This window comes from Taudactylus pleione, unplaced genomic scaffold (genome assembly GCF_031769625.1).
Source record: "Taudactylus pleione unplaced genomic scaffold, aTauple2 ptg000129l, whole genome shotgun sequence".
Lineage (NCBI taxonomy): Eukaryota > Metazoa > Chordata > Amphibia > Anura > Myobatrachidae > Taudactylus > Taudactylus pleione.
In genome coordinates this window covers 13,746,392-13,761,827 of record NW_028284531.1, presented here as the reverse complement: position 1 = coordinate 13,761,827, position 15,436 = coordinate 13,746,392, and the positions used below count along the sequence as shown (strand labels likewise).

At 42.1% G+C, this 15,436-nt stretch overlaps 1 protein-coding gene across 1 annotated transcript in view; it reads right to left on the bottom strand.

Moving 5' to 3' along the window:
* Positions 1-15,436, bottom strand: part of TMC3 (transmembrane channel like 3) — a 56,474-nt gene that overhangs the window by 3,450 nt on the left and 37,588 nt on the right. Inside the window, exons 14-21 of the mRNA XM_088473035.1 lie at positions 13,089-13,217; positions 11,651-11,718; positions 11,438-11,566; positions 10,965-11,075; positions 9,117-9,242; positions 8,072-8,150; positions 7,926-7,968; positions 3,197-3,486 (exon numbers count right to left, since the gene is read on the bottom strand). Coding sequence (XP_088329161.1) covers positions 3,197-3,486; positions 7,926-7,968; positions 8,072-8,150; positions 9,117-9,242; positions 10,965-11,075; positions 11,438-11,566; positions 11,651-11,718; positions 13,089-13,217 — 975 coding nt within the window. The remainder of the gene's footprint in view (positions 1-3,196; positions 3,487-7,925; positions 7,969-8,071; positions 8,151-9,116; positions 9,243-10,964; positions 11,076-11,437; positions 11,567-11,650; positions 11,719-13,088; positions 13,218-15,436) is intronic.

Genomic DNA, 15,436 nt, shown 5'->3' with positions numbered 1-15,436 from the left:
CATCTTCCGGCTCCCGCAGTGGGTAATGGGAGAGACGTCGTCATGACGACGTCTCTCCCATAATGCAAAGCGGCCAGAGGAGCCGGTGGAAGCGTCGGGACCAGGAACGGGGTTTCAGGTAAGTGGTTTTTTTTTATTTTTTTATTAAGTCTCTCTCTACTGTGGGGGCACTACCAAGTGAGGGGATTACTATGGGGGCACTACCAACGGGGGGATTACTATGGGGGCACTACCAAGGGGGGGGTTACTATGGGGGCACTACCAAGGGGGGGATTACTATGGGGGCACTACCAAGGGGGGGATTACTATGGGGGCACTACCAAGGGGGGAGTTACTATGGGGGCACTACCAAGGGGGGGATTACTATGGGGGAACTACCAAAGGGGGGGATTACTAATGGGGCATTACCAAGGGGGGGTTACTATGGGGGCACTACCAAGGGGGGGGATTACTATGGGGGCACTACCAAGGGGGGGTTACTATGGGGGCACTACCAAGGGGGGGATTACTATGGGGGCACTACCAAGGGGGGGATTACTATGGGGGCACTACCAGGGGGGGATTTCTATGGTGGCACTACCAAGGGGGGATTACTACTGGGGGCACTACCAGGGGGGTGGATTACTATGGGGGCACTACAAGGGGGGGGACTACTACTACTGGGGGCACTACAAGGGGGGGACTACTACTACTGGGGGAACTACAAGGGGGGACTACTACTACTACTGGGGGCACTACAAGGGGAGGGGACTACTACTAGGGGCACTGCATAGGGGGGCGGGGACTACTACTAGGGGCACTACATAGGGGGAGGGGACTACCACTGGGGGCACTGCGAGGGACCACTGTTGGGGGCTCTATATAAAGGGCAATACTGGGGGTACTGCATAGGGGGGAGACTACACCTGGGGCCACTATTTAAGGGACATTGCATAGGGGTTACCACTATTGGGGGCACTGCATGTGGGGGGGGACTGCTACTGGGGGCACTGCATAGGGGGTACCACCATTGGGGACACTATATAAGGGGCCTACTACTGGGGGCACAAGGGGCACTGAACAGGGGGGACCACTACTGGGGGCACAAGGGGCACTGCATTGGGGGGGATCACTACTGGGGGCACTACTGGAGGCCTGCATAAGGGTGTTATCTCCTGTGGCACACGGGGGCACTGCATATGGGCACTACGACAGGGGGCTGCCCCTAATCTTTATTTTTACCTTACATTAATCCCATATGGACCCGCCTCCTCCCTGAAACACTTGAGGGGGGGCGGCGCCGTAGCACGCACGTTCTTCGGGCACCGTAGCTACACGCTACTCCTCTGCCAGGGCCGCCTGCATGCATTTGCCCCCCAGGCTAAAAGTTGCCAGCCAGCCCCTGGGGGGTACCATAGTGAACCCCCATGTCAGAGCATCATTTGGGGGGTGACAGGCTGATTTCCCCAAAAATGACAGTACTTTCCGCTAGTTACAGTATCGCCGGGTCCGTTTACGCGTACTTTCAAATTGAATTCGGGGTAAAGCGTGCACGCGCGCGATACTTTTTGTGGAACCTGGTTTAGCAGCACCATTTGCAGTTTTGCACCATAATAAATGCGATAATGGAACATTTCTGTGGTGGCCCCCTTCCCTTGATGCCCTAAGCTTGTGCTTATTTTGCTTAATGGTTAATCCAGACCTGGCTTTATCCCTCTTTGTGTGAAATGGGCATTGACACTGCGGTCACACGCAAGAGTTCCGTCTTGTGGGAGTGTCATGGGGGTGCAGCCATACTTCTGTGCTATTCAGAGTCACACGTACAATGAAGGAAAGCCTGTTTCTGATGGATCTCTTGCAGCCAGCATAGTGCAGGTGCAAGTGCTGATAATAATGATGACAGTTGTGGCTGTAGATGGAAAAACAGTGGGGGGAGCTACTTCCTGATGGCCATTCAGACCCTGGCATTAGCTCTATGATAAGGTAATAACAAAATTAGGCCCATTTTGCGCCAAAATGCACTAAAATAACACATCTTCCTCAGATTGTAGAGGTGGACACCTCTCAAGATACTTCCCGCTCTGCAAGGGTAACATATGTATAGGGCCGGCTCGAGCCCAATTTTTTTTTAGGTAAGCGAATATTTTCTTTGGCCCCACCCGGGGTACTTTTGCGGGGGCGTGGTCTCGTAGGAAAAGCTGTACCCATAAAATCGGGTTTGGAGTGCTGTCACTATGGCTCTCCACAATAAGTACCGAGAGGGGCTCTGGGGAGTCTTGTGCTGGCGCTGCACTCACTGACAGCCTTATTTATCAAAGAATTTATCACTCAAAATGAGTGATAAAAGTCACTGTGTATGATAAGTGGTGCTCTAGCCAATCAGCTCCCAACTGTCAACTGTTAGAAAAATAGGGTTAGGCACTAGGAGGGAGGTTAGGGTTAGGCACCCCTAAGGGAAGGTTAGGGTTAGGGGGGGGAGTAGGGTTAGTTTTACTTACCTTAATCCCCTGTCAGGATCTTCACTGCTGCCGGTCTTCCGGCATCGGGATTTGAACCTGACGCCGGAAGACTGTCTGTATGGGGTGTATTTGCATGAACATTACGTTAATGTTCTCTATCAACTGATCCACTTCTCTATAATCAGTGTAAGGAACAGCATAGACAATGGGTTTTTAGTGAGATAAACCCAGACTAGCATAAGGTAAAACCTGCCAGCCACAGAGTGTAGAGAGGAGCAAGAGTTGAATGGTGGCTCCTGATCAGTAGTTTTGTATGGCCTGGTAATGCCAGGTTTCATCCCCCCAAGGACCCACCCACCCACCCACGGTCACCTGCGCTGGACTGCACATGCTATAAAGAGGTGGAAAAGTCATCATTAGGCCCCATAGGGGCCAAGCCATGCTAGTCTGCTTTCAGAAGAGCATATCAGGGGATCCTGGTAATGGCTAGAGCAGCATTGCTACCAACAATTTGCTATGAATCCTGGTGATGGCTATTCCTCCCCTGATCCTGACTTCAAGTACAATAAATAGGGGGGTTCCTTAGGGACAGCTCCTATCCTATTTGTGAAATATGAGTAAGTGGGAAATAATGACTGATATCACGCCTTTCTACATGCTTATTTTAATGGCAAGTCTAAGCTTAGGCAGGTATTGTTAAATAATTACTATTACACTAGTGTAATATTTATCCATGTAAAACTGAACGGAAATCCTGCTTGTAATGTGGGTATAAATTCATTGTACCTGTTTGAAAGGTGCTCTGCCCTCTGTTGTTTTACCCTAGACACAGAAGGGCTCAGGGTTACATTAGAAGCTTGAGGAGCTGCCGCACGTGTAGCAGACTGTGAGATAGTTTGTATTCTACTACGTTTGCTGACTGGAGACTCAAAGTTCACCACGCTGCCATTTTTCCTAGGCGTGGAAGAATGCATGGAGGATTCTGGGCTGATGATGTCACTGTCTTGTTCTCGCTTTTTATCATGTCCGTCCATATTCTGGAATCGAGCTGCAAACACAAAATGTAGTTATATACATAACACTGGGGAACAAAAAAATATGACTGTGTGAAACAAAATGTTTTCGCAGTAAAAATGAGTTCTTCATGGAGACGGTGTACTAACAACATTGATGTTTTTTGTTATATTTGTGGCAAATATAGTAATGCAAAGAAACAAAAAATATAACTGTATTCGTAAAACAAGCGTAACAGGCTTATTTTGGACGTCACATAAGCCAGCAAGACAAGATTTGGTGCCTCACAAAGTTTGTAAAAACCTGCGTGGAATCACTTCGCAATTGGACTAAGGGCCTGATTCAGAGCCAGACACTATTTGCGGACGGTCGTTCAGGAAAAGGGGGTGGCTATTCAAACGAACCGTTCGCTCTTTGCGGTCTGTTCACGCCTCCATGTCTGAACGAGCGAACAAATCTTGCGGTCGTTTTTTTGGATAACTACTCCCCCTGGCCGTTCGCATCCTACGTCATGTCCGCTATTTATTAGATTAATCAAGTACATCGACCAGCGTATGAACTGCTCGCTATTCTTGTGGTTGGTTTTTCCTACCACAATCTTGCGAGCAGTTCTGACTATAAAATAACCCAGTGACGTGGTCAATGACGCTGCTGTATTAATTATGCACACCCATAAAACGCCCGTTTTGACCTTTAAGCACGCCTGCGTTCTGATCTCCACTCCCCGTTTTCAAGCACCTTCCCCTGTTACCACCCACATACGTCTCATCCTGTCACTCAAAGTAGCAGGCATTCGCTATATAGCGAACAAACGTTTTTCGGCCGCACTGACTGGTTTGCGCATGCGTATTACGATCCGTACGCATGCGCAGAAGTGCGAACATCGCTCAGAACGAGCGTACTGCCGCTTACGAGCGGCTCTGAATCAGGCCCTTAATTTCAGCATAGTTATGATGTGGTGTGAGCCAAAAGATCACTTGAATGACTGCTATTTTTGTGCTGTAAATGTGAAGGGTATGAATCGATTTAAGAGACGCAAATGGGAATACCCAAGTATGAATTCTGCAGAACAACCGATACTACATAGCAAAGATTTGCCTGTACCATCATTCAGTTCCTTGTGTGAAGTTGAATGTGATGATGTGGAAATGTTAATTTCATCCAGTGCAAGTGACAACACAGATGAAAGTGAGTTTGAAGAAAGTTCCTCTACTCCAAACAAATTCTCTCAAAAGGAACTAAACGATTTAATTTGTGACTTGAATTTAGCATCCAGACTTCAAGAAAAGCACTGTCTTGAGCCGGATGTTACTATAACGTTGTATCAAAATAGAGAGCAAGCCGTACTGCCGTTCTTTAGCCAAGATAACAATCTTGTGTATTGCAACAATATTCCGGATCTTCTCCAGATGATGGGCTTACCAGAATATCGAGCAGAAGACTGGCGGCTCATTTTGGATAGTTCTAAAAGGAGCTTAAAATGCATATTACTGCACAATGGGAATAAATTTGCGTCGAGTCCTATCGGTCATTCAACAAAACTTAAAGAAATGTATAATAATATCAAGTTAGTCTTAGAAAAAACAGCTTATTCTCAGCATCAGTGGTCTGTTTGTGTCGATTTAAAAATGATAAACATTCTTCTTGGGCAGCAAAGTGGATATACTAAGTATCCTTGTTACATATGCTTATGGGATAGTCGTGCAAAACAAAAGCACTGGCAGCAAACTGTATGGCCTCCAATAGAAGTTATAACTGGGTTTAATGAAACAATTTGTAAAAGCATTGGACAAGTCAGGCGATTGTTTCATGTATATTTGTCGAACATTTCCATCTCTTAGTATTGAAAAATTAAAGGCAGGAATTTTTGACGGCCCACAGATACGGAAACAGGTGAAGGATCCAAATTTTATTACATCTATGACTGAAACCGAATCTGAAGCATGGGTGAGTTATGTATCTGTCATTCAAAAGAATTAGTCCACAACATGCTAAAATTTTTAGAGAAAGTAGGTGCCAACATGAGTATGAAAGTACATTTTTTGTACAGCCATTTAGGCGAAGAACAGGGTGAACGGTTCCACCAGGGTATTCAGGTAATGGAAAAAAGATATCATGGAAGGTAGGATCGTCACATGATGGCCGATTACTGTTGGAGTCTGCAGAGGGACTGCCCGCAACAAGAATACTAAAGAAAATCCTACAAAAAACGGTTCTCATAGCTTCCTAACACTTATGTATGTAATTATCCTGTGTCTTTTTATGACATTTTACAAATCAAATTTAAAAAAATATATTTTTAACATTGTTTAATTTAATTTTTCATAAATATTAAAGACATATGCATATCTCAAAAACTAGAGGCAATCGAAAAATAAGCATGGCATATTCATGATCAGGATCACAAAATTAATCGAAATCGACTTTTAAATCCCTGGCAACAGATTGACTGTTCCCCAGTGATCAGTGACATTTTAAAAAATAGCAAAATCGTGACAGCTTATCCCATGATCCACCCAAACCATGCTCACATTAACTTCATGCGTTTGCAAATAGAAACAGTCCTGCAGAAATGGAGACTTTTCTATATGCTTATTTTGGGAGTTTTGTTTACACATTGGATATATCCGCGCATTACTTGTTCCCATGCACGGTTACAGGACTTTTTCCAGGCTGCGCCCACCCTGTGGAATGCCCTCCCATGCACAATAAGACTTTCCACTAGTTTCCAAACCAAGCATTCTCTGAAAATTCACCTCTTCAGACAAGCTATCAGATTCTAGGACCGCTCACCTAACCTTTTATAGCTCCCTATCTAACTCTCTTCTTATAGTAAACACCTATCACATCTTCTCTTTCTTCAATTTAACATCCTCCTAACCCTAGACCAACTTTCCAGTGTGATTGGATCATACAACCCACCAAGAACATCTGCAATCGGGCTGGACCAATTTGCAATATGCAGCACCTATCCTTGTGTATCAACCCCTATTTCCCTATAGATTGTAAGCAGGGCCCTCTTACCCTTATGTATGTCTTTTATGTATGTATGTATGTATGTATGTATGTCTTTTACAACCCAGTATAATGTTAATTCAAATTGTAAAGCGCAATGGAATTTGCTGCGCTATATAAGAAACTGTTAATAAATAAAAGAAATACATTTTATGGGTATTTATTTATACTCATAAGAATGTGGACTATGTATTCAGTAGGAAGGAATGCCTCATGAATACCAGTCAGTAATAATGCCTATTAATTAAGTATTGCTGCTGGTATATTACTGGTTCCATGTAGAGTCCTAGGCAGGGGCATCTTAAGAGAGGAGGGGGCATGTGTTCAATCCATCAATGGACCTTCCTCTCTAGCTGTCAGTGCAAGTGAGTGGACTCTGGTGCATGCGATGGTCAGAGGGGAAAATGGATTACATTTTCCCAGCAAACTTTCTACTGTGCATGCGTAAATCTCCGGGAAAATGGTTGCAGCTCCATTTTCCCAGTGATTTGTGCAGCGCTGCTGGAGATTTAAGTATTAAGAACATGGGCGTGTGGTGTGGGCACCGCAGACCCTGCACCCATTATAGATATACATTACTGTTCCTAGGCAACAGTCTGGTTTAGGCCATAAAATTAATGCTATATTGTTTTATTGTTTGCATTGTAGTTTTCAGATCAAATCTTTATATAACCCATATCGTCCAACTAAGTCCACTTTCTATCAAAGCTACACTTGTGTTTCCTAATAAGCTCCTCCTCTTTCTGGTACCGCAAGTCATAGCAGTATGGTCAAAATCAGGACTACTGAGACATAAGTGTTTTGAAGGAAATTTGTGAAACCTGCACTATAGGTACAGACGTGACCTCACTCATACACCTATACTTTTTGCAGCACATGGAGTGACTTAGGTAGCGATGGGTAGCGATTCAAAGACTTTCGTACCTATTTCTTAATTTAGCATCTGTGTTTTGCTTCTTAGCTGTATCCAAAGTCGCTTATAGTGTACAGTGCGATTAGGATTAGTATTTTTGTCTCAATGCAGTTGGTATAAAGTAGCAGATTAGGAAAACTGCTGCGTGGTGGGATGCATGGCGCTGCTTACTTGTATCAGTACTCAATAATTTGTTTTTATACACAAGTTAGCATCCGAGTAGCACAACGATGATGCATGCAGTGCCAACGGCAGTGTCCAGGGTACTCTTGCATTGCAAATTTTGTCGCATTAGCGACTAAGATGCACATTTGGTACAAACTGCATGCAGGGACAAATGGCGCGGCTTAGTCACACAATCTGTGACATACCGGCGGAGCTATTTGGCACGATTTGAGGATAGATGTATGTGGACACCTCTGTAACTGATAGTAACAAAACTAATGGTTACCAATCATTTCCTAAACTGTACTTGAAAAATGACAGAATCTGATTGGTTGCTATGAGCAACACCATTTTGTCTACAAAGAAATCACAAAACCTACCAACAGACATTTGAAAAACCTTTTTCTTGTCCTCAGTTCTTTCCTAAAAAATAAATTAATTAATATTATTATTAATAATAATATAATAATAATGATAATTTCTGCACCATGTAGGTCACAGTATGTTCTCACAAGACTGCACTTACAGTTTGGATCTGTGCCCTTAGTTGATTATTAGTGAATTTCAGTGACCTTGCAATGCTCTGAAGATAATAGATTAACATACTAAAATAAAAATAAACACATTTTAATTCACAGTAAACACTATACAAATAAGAAACGAAGAAAGATATTTGTAAAGGTCGTAGAAAGACAAAGCAACAGATTTTATTTTATTTTATGTAATGTCATTTGCTTACACCTTATTTTGAAATATTAGGAAACTTAAGTTAACCCTTGTACCACCTGTCTACAGAGGTCCAATTAATTGATTGAGTCCACCTGTCTAGAATTAAGTTGTTTCAGTTTGAATTTGCATCTGTCTGTGGGCCTGATTCAAAGGTGGATGGAGGTAGAGTAGAGGCTGCGACTTTTATGGTAATGCCACAGCAGGGATTCCTACTGAGACGCCCACCATAGGGTTGCATTGAAAGTCGCACCATTGAGCGGATATCGGTCGCACCATCGGACATAAAAGCAACCCTATGGTTGCTCCGAATGTCTGATGGCACATGGCCCCCGGTGCCAGTGGAACTGCGTCTTTCGATGAAGTCCATGACACTGGCACGCCCCCGACATGCCCACTGACATGTCCACCAACAAAAGCCACACTCCTCCCCAGGAACATCTATGGTAATGGAATGGATCTTCATTCAATTCCAATATGCATCCACTGACGGTAACAATCGGGACGCATGCATAGAGTGTCTTCGACTAATGCACAGGTTTAAAACATGTTCTAAATCCACCACCTCTGAATCAGACCCTGTGAGAAATCCCAGAGTTTGTCAGTCAATTTCCAGAGAAGAGTTTCATCATGAAAGAACATTCAATGGGAAACACTGCATGCTCACTGTACTTTACTCATAGGCTTTAATGATCCCTATATACAGCAACAAGCCATATAACAAAACAAGAGCTGTAGTTTAACCTTGACTAATTAGTTACTGTATGTATCAGTTTAGTGCTAACGTTGCCTTAGGAATATCTGGCTGTGTTTTAAGCCAGGTTCATGGTCCAAAGAACACTTACAAGAGAAGAAGTAAAGCAGGAAGGACCACGACAGGACTGCTGACATAGCTCATCACCTTGTTGAACCAAGCGGGAAAGTCTGCTTCAATGGTTTCTGAGATTATGTCATAAATTTTCTCTTGTCCACTGTTGAAATAATTGCCATGATGTTATCTATATAGTACATATTAAAAACTTCTCTAATACACAGTAGTAGAAAACATAAGTCCTTATATTATTTCACACTTTTCTCCATAGTTTTTAAAGCGGCACATCTTGTAAATTTATTACCATACAATTGTAGCGACATGTAGTCTCAAAAAAATTAGCAGTTGAACAAATGTATATATAAAACGAAACCACTGTATAACAAAATTGCATTAGGGTGTAGTTGGTATCGGAAATGCATCTTTTACACTTGAACAATTATATAACGATTCCACTATTGAGATAATCTGTGTAAAACTGTAAACCCTTAACCACGGTGGCGTGAGATGCAACCATGGCCAGATGGGCTTTTACTGACTCGGTCGCATCCCCTGCGACCGTGTCTGCTGTTGTGTCCCACAGTGATTTCAGAAGAGATCCGTTCTGCACATGTGCCGGATGGATGCATAGTCTATGACCATGATATCACTGCCGAAATCGCACCCTGAATGCCATCACTGCCGGAATTGCACACCAGAATACCATGTACTTTATGACGCATGCACTGAAAAGTAAAAAAGCAAAGAGGCTGATGTCTGCAAGTGTAGAGATCAGCTGAAGCAGGGGGGACTGATGATCAAATCCCCCCTGACACACTCTACTGCACTCTTTTTTAGGAGGGAGGGGCAATGCTGAGTGGGAGGGGCATTGTCGGGGGAGGAGGGGGGGTTGCTAGCAGAGGGTGATCCTTAGCCACTGGTGTGGGGGAGGGTTTTATACCCCCAAGTTTTATTTATCCTAGGAGAAACAATTATACATTTATTTAGTGACACAGGGGCGGCCTATGTACACTGGTAGGTGGGTGGGTTTGTGTCACTGGGGTTCTATCTTCATTAGGGGGGTAGAGGTGAGGCCACTGGGGATCTGTTGCTGCTGGAGAATTTATTGACACTGGGGGATGGGAGGTAATATTACAATGGGGTCCTATGGACACAGTAGGGGGAGGAGGGTGCGAACCCCCAGGCGAATTTTATTTAAATAAAATGTTGAAATATCTTTTAAAAATATGTCTGAAACTTTTTTCAGTATATATATAAAAAAAAAACATTTTCTGTTCATTATTTGAATAAAGAAAAAAAAACATTAGCCTGTTAAGTGATAAATGATACAACCATCATTGTGGACTAAACCTAATTAAGGGCATTGTATGGTGCACAAGGGTGACATCCCATTGCTATTAGTAAATGGCTCTTGTAGCAGAAGAACCTAAATAAAATGAGCAGGGTGCAGCCATTTTGAGACAGGTTGAGGTATCTTACAAAGTATTTTTGTTTACCAGAAATAAAAACTAATATATTGCAATTGATATAACGCTTTAGAACACAAGACTGTCACAAAAGAAGAACAAATTTTCCTTTAGCAGTTTTTTCAGTGTCCTTATTTTGCAAAGGGTCATCTAAATTATGGCCTCCTGGCAAACAAAATGGCCAAACATTTTATACTTATTTTATGTACTTAAGTATATATAAGGAAGATGACAGAGGAAGCCAGGTGTGAGTTAGGTTAAAATCATTAGAACCATACAATATACATATATGACCTTACTACATTATATAAGAACATTGATGTCTAAAATAGTACCTGACGTTTTAGAGATAATAAAATACTTTAGCTATTTGTTGTACAGGTATAAGAAATAAATATCACTTAAATATAACTTACCTAAATGGGCCACAGTTTACGGATGGCTTGTACCTTACTATAGAAAAAACAGTTGGCAGCATGCACAGGAAAAGCATGAACAAGAGCATAGCAAGGTAGAAGTTATTGGACCTGCAAGAGAAGAGATTGTTGTATGTTCTACATGATACATAGTAAGCATATGATTATCAATTATGGAGGTTTACAATTTTGTTAAATAAAATGCCCTGACAAGCAGGGGATATGAAGTGTCCTCGGCCAGTAAAAGACACCAATCACCCCTGAAGCATAGTTGCACTAAATCTGTAGATTATATAAAAATAAACCCCTGAATCCAGAAAGTATTATGATGCTAGTTGGACTTTTCTTCTATAATAGCTATCATCATTCATAATACATTTTTGGAACACGTACTGCCCAGCATTTGTAAATAATATTATTGTGAAGAGCAGCGTTATTGTGTTTCTGTTCATCCAACACTGTTTGGTCCTGACCTTGAAGCTCGGAAAACCTGCTGATGTGGGACATTGCAGGTCAGTACTGCCCAGCTTCTTAAATACATCAGTCCTATCAGTTTAAAAACATTGAAAGCCGGCAGACATGGAGAAAAAAATGCCCCCATCCTGAGAAGATGAAAGAGAACAGTTTTAGAGTCACAAGTATTTTTGTACACTATGTTAAATGTAGAGTATACTGAGTGTATATACCAGATCATTCCTTGGTTGTAGACCAGATGCAGAACATTCTCGGCTATTTTGAATTCACCATATTCTGGCTAAAATATTTAGGCATAAAAAAAGAGAACATTTTAGACATTTGTCATAATACATATTTTCTTAAAATGTTATATTTCATAAAGGATGTTTTTGCTCAGATGTTTATTAGTGAACACGACACAAACATTGCACAGTATCAGTATGCAGCTGGGGTTAAATTCGAGCAACAAAACAGGCAAATTAAATTATATCTCATTGTCTTGTTAAACATCCAAATATGATTCAACCTAATAGCTATCCATACTGAACAGTGAGGACAGAAATGAAGAAATAATCTCCCCATACAACATCATATTTACGCGTATTAAACAATTACAAAGAAACATAACAGTCTGAATCAAATTTTATGTTCAACGACAGATCCTGCCATACCTCCAGTCCCATAATGCGTGTGGTAAAAAAATACTAGTTCAGTGTTTCTATATCAGTTATATATTTGTATTATGTGTTATGTTATGTATTTTCACCAATTTGTAACATGGGAACAGTACCTTGTATCTAAAATTCAAAACCACAGTATACCAAGTACAATGCAAAATCTGTGTTTTCTGCTGTGTAATGAGCTTCTTGGTGCCATACAAGCACCAAAATGTCTCACAATATCAGCAACTTCAGCCAATATTACCCTGTGCGTGATCCATTGGCTCTGTATCGGGCATGTTTGTGAAATGCACCAGAAGATTACAGCTGTGTATATATCCAAACTGGTAAGTGTTGCTTGGCATTTGGGGTGAGCAGACTGCTGAGCACATGTGTGGCCAGAGGTAGAAATTGTGGTTGAGATCAGTCTCTTTTAGAACTACCGTAGGAATAGATTTATAATTTATAATATAATTGTTGCTTGAATTAATGTTAGTGCTATGATTAGGGCTTAAGGTTGCGATACATCAAGACTTTATGCCAGAGATAGTAGTTCTAATGTTAGGGCTAGCAATTTGACTAAGGGTTAGGATTTCAGCGCACAACTGGCAATCGAATTAGGTTATTTGGCTGTTTTATTTGTTTATTGTTTTTACATTTTAAACTTGACATAATTTGATTTTTTTAGCAAACGGCAAACTCCTCTTTTCAGTGAGAACCTTTTTACCTGTTGACTGGTGTATGGTGTTTTTCTATAGCCTTGCAGGCTACATTATTGGTAACAAGATTATTGATGGTCCCATGATTAATGCTGCTTTTAACCATTTATTACAATAGTACTGTGTTCATGTGTTACAATGATCTCCTACTTTGTGTCCCAGCACTCGTTCCTAGATTTTATTTTATATTTTTCCTCAAAAAGCTTTCTAAATGATGACCTGCAGCACTTTTCTCAATTTATGATTTCTAACATTTTCTAAGATTCACAAATGTAAGGTCTAATACTCACAAATTTACTTTCTAGGTCCCAGCAGCAGCAGTCACTCAAATATCGCACAAACAGGCCCCGAAAGAAGTCAATTAGGAGGATACTCGCTACTGTGAATATCATATCAATGATGGAAAGCTTCAGCATCTCCTGAAATAGGAAAATGTTTCAGCAGTGATAAAATCATCGAAGGTCTTGATCTGTAAAGTGCCAACATGTAACTTGGTTCAGCATTTATACATGTGCGTGTGTTAGTTCTGTAGCTGGTTATGTAAGCTTGGTACTTGGGATTGGGCATGCAAATGTTGTCGCTGTAGGAATTAGTATAGAGAATCTCATTAACCGCCTCTGATCCACCGCTTACGTGCAAAGACGCATCATCTGTCACACATTGGTCGCACTATCTGAGCAACCCAATGTCCTTGATAGTCAGCCATTGGAGCATTGTAACTGCATACGCAGACATGGTCGCAGGCTGAGACGCCCCTGAAACGGATGCAACACGCCTGCGTTTGACTCATAAGCTTACCAATGACGGTCGCAGTGAGGATTTGGACGCAGAATGATTGACAGTCAGTGAGCTCACTGATTGTCAATCATTCTGCGCCCAAATCCTCACTGCGACCGTCATCGGTAAGCCATCGAGATACATGTGCAGTGTGACTCAGACATACATATGCAGTACATACATAATCCCTATGCTCCGCAAGCATTGGCACTGCGTCCACCTCTTCCTCAGGCCCAATAGCACTAATTCTGCTCTATCCAGCACTAATCATACCATATAAAATTGTGTCACTGTGCAAAAAATAGGCATGATCAAATAAAATGCCAGTAGCACAGTATTGCTGCATCTTACATGAACTTTTCAGAGTTCACAGGCAGCAAGTAACCCTTACATTATAATGACAAGGAAGCATATATTAAGTGCATCTGGCTATTATGTATTTATGTAACTAGGCTCTTACTTAATTTTATTATGTTTTCATTATGTCTATTCTCTGCTAATAATCCCAGTGGAGGGAAAATTCCCCAGATGCTCTAATGTTCATTAACCAAGAATCTTTAGAGGAACCTTATTTAATACAGGAAAAGATGTTTAAAGAAAAACACTAAGAGGCTATGTTAATGTAAATGAACTATGCTAATGTAACTTCTCTTATTTAAACCTTCACTCCTGCTTTAGTGTTACTTAAGATGTTAAAGCACTACTGTTACTTAACAAGGTCTATATGTGCATAGAATTGATGATTTAAATAACACCAGAGTGATACTTAAATAATCAGTAGAGATGTGCGGTTCGTTTGATTTGAAATATGAACACACACCAGAACTTAGGGGTTCCGAGTTGAATCGAGTCTCAGTAAGGAATCACTTTGGGATTCTGAGTCCTGGGTCAGGTCTTCTCGCAATTCGGAACTTGAATTTAAGAAAACGGATCTTGCGTGTTTCGAGCTGCATTTAAATCCCTCCCTCGTGATTGCAGGTGTTGTGAGGTGGGTATTGCCCATAGCAACCAATCAGCTTTTAGCTATCAGTTCTCTATTATTATTATTATAGAAAATGATAGATAAAATCTGATTGGTTGCTTTGGGAAATACCTCCACTTGTATGTTTTAGAAACTTTAGTAATCTACCACCAGGACACAACCTAAAGGAGTTAGTAGATACTTACTTTGAACATACAGGGAGATGTATGACCCGGCGATATAGGGAAGAGCGGTATCAGTTCATGTTATGTGCACTGATACCGTTTCTCCCCCATGTATTAAATTGAGGTTTGGCCCCTTTCATTATCGGCACTGCTATCAACAAGATAGCACAAAGATATGCTGGGCAATGTATGAACGGTCTAGTGGCTGCTCCGGCAGCTGCAGCTATCGATTTTCACAGCTGCAGCTGCCATTGCTTTAACACCACAGCAGGGACAGCACTGTCCCTGGCTGCGGTGGCTGCCAGCTTCGGGCTGCACTGGAAATCATGCGATGCTTGCAAAATCTCACACATGCCCAGTGGAGCCAGCCGAGAAGGGAGACACAGTGCATCAGCACTAGGCAGAAGCGTTGTGTGCTATGGCGGGGATCACAGGATGGGGGAGTTTCCACTCCCCCACTCCGGCAGATAAGATGTTAATACATCTCATCTGTACTGATTCCTGCTTCACCTAGGTGAAGAGGCGAAGCAGGAAGAGTGTCACATTTGGGCTATGGAGATTGTCTACTGAGGGATTGGAAGTTGGGAAAGGAACTGGAGGCGAGGGGTCTGCATATATGCCTTCCTCATCCACAAGTACCGGATGTTGGATAGACCTGACTAAAGGTGCGGAGTCTAACTTACTGGGAGGTGTTCGCCAGTGACCCCCTCCAATT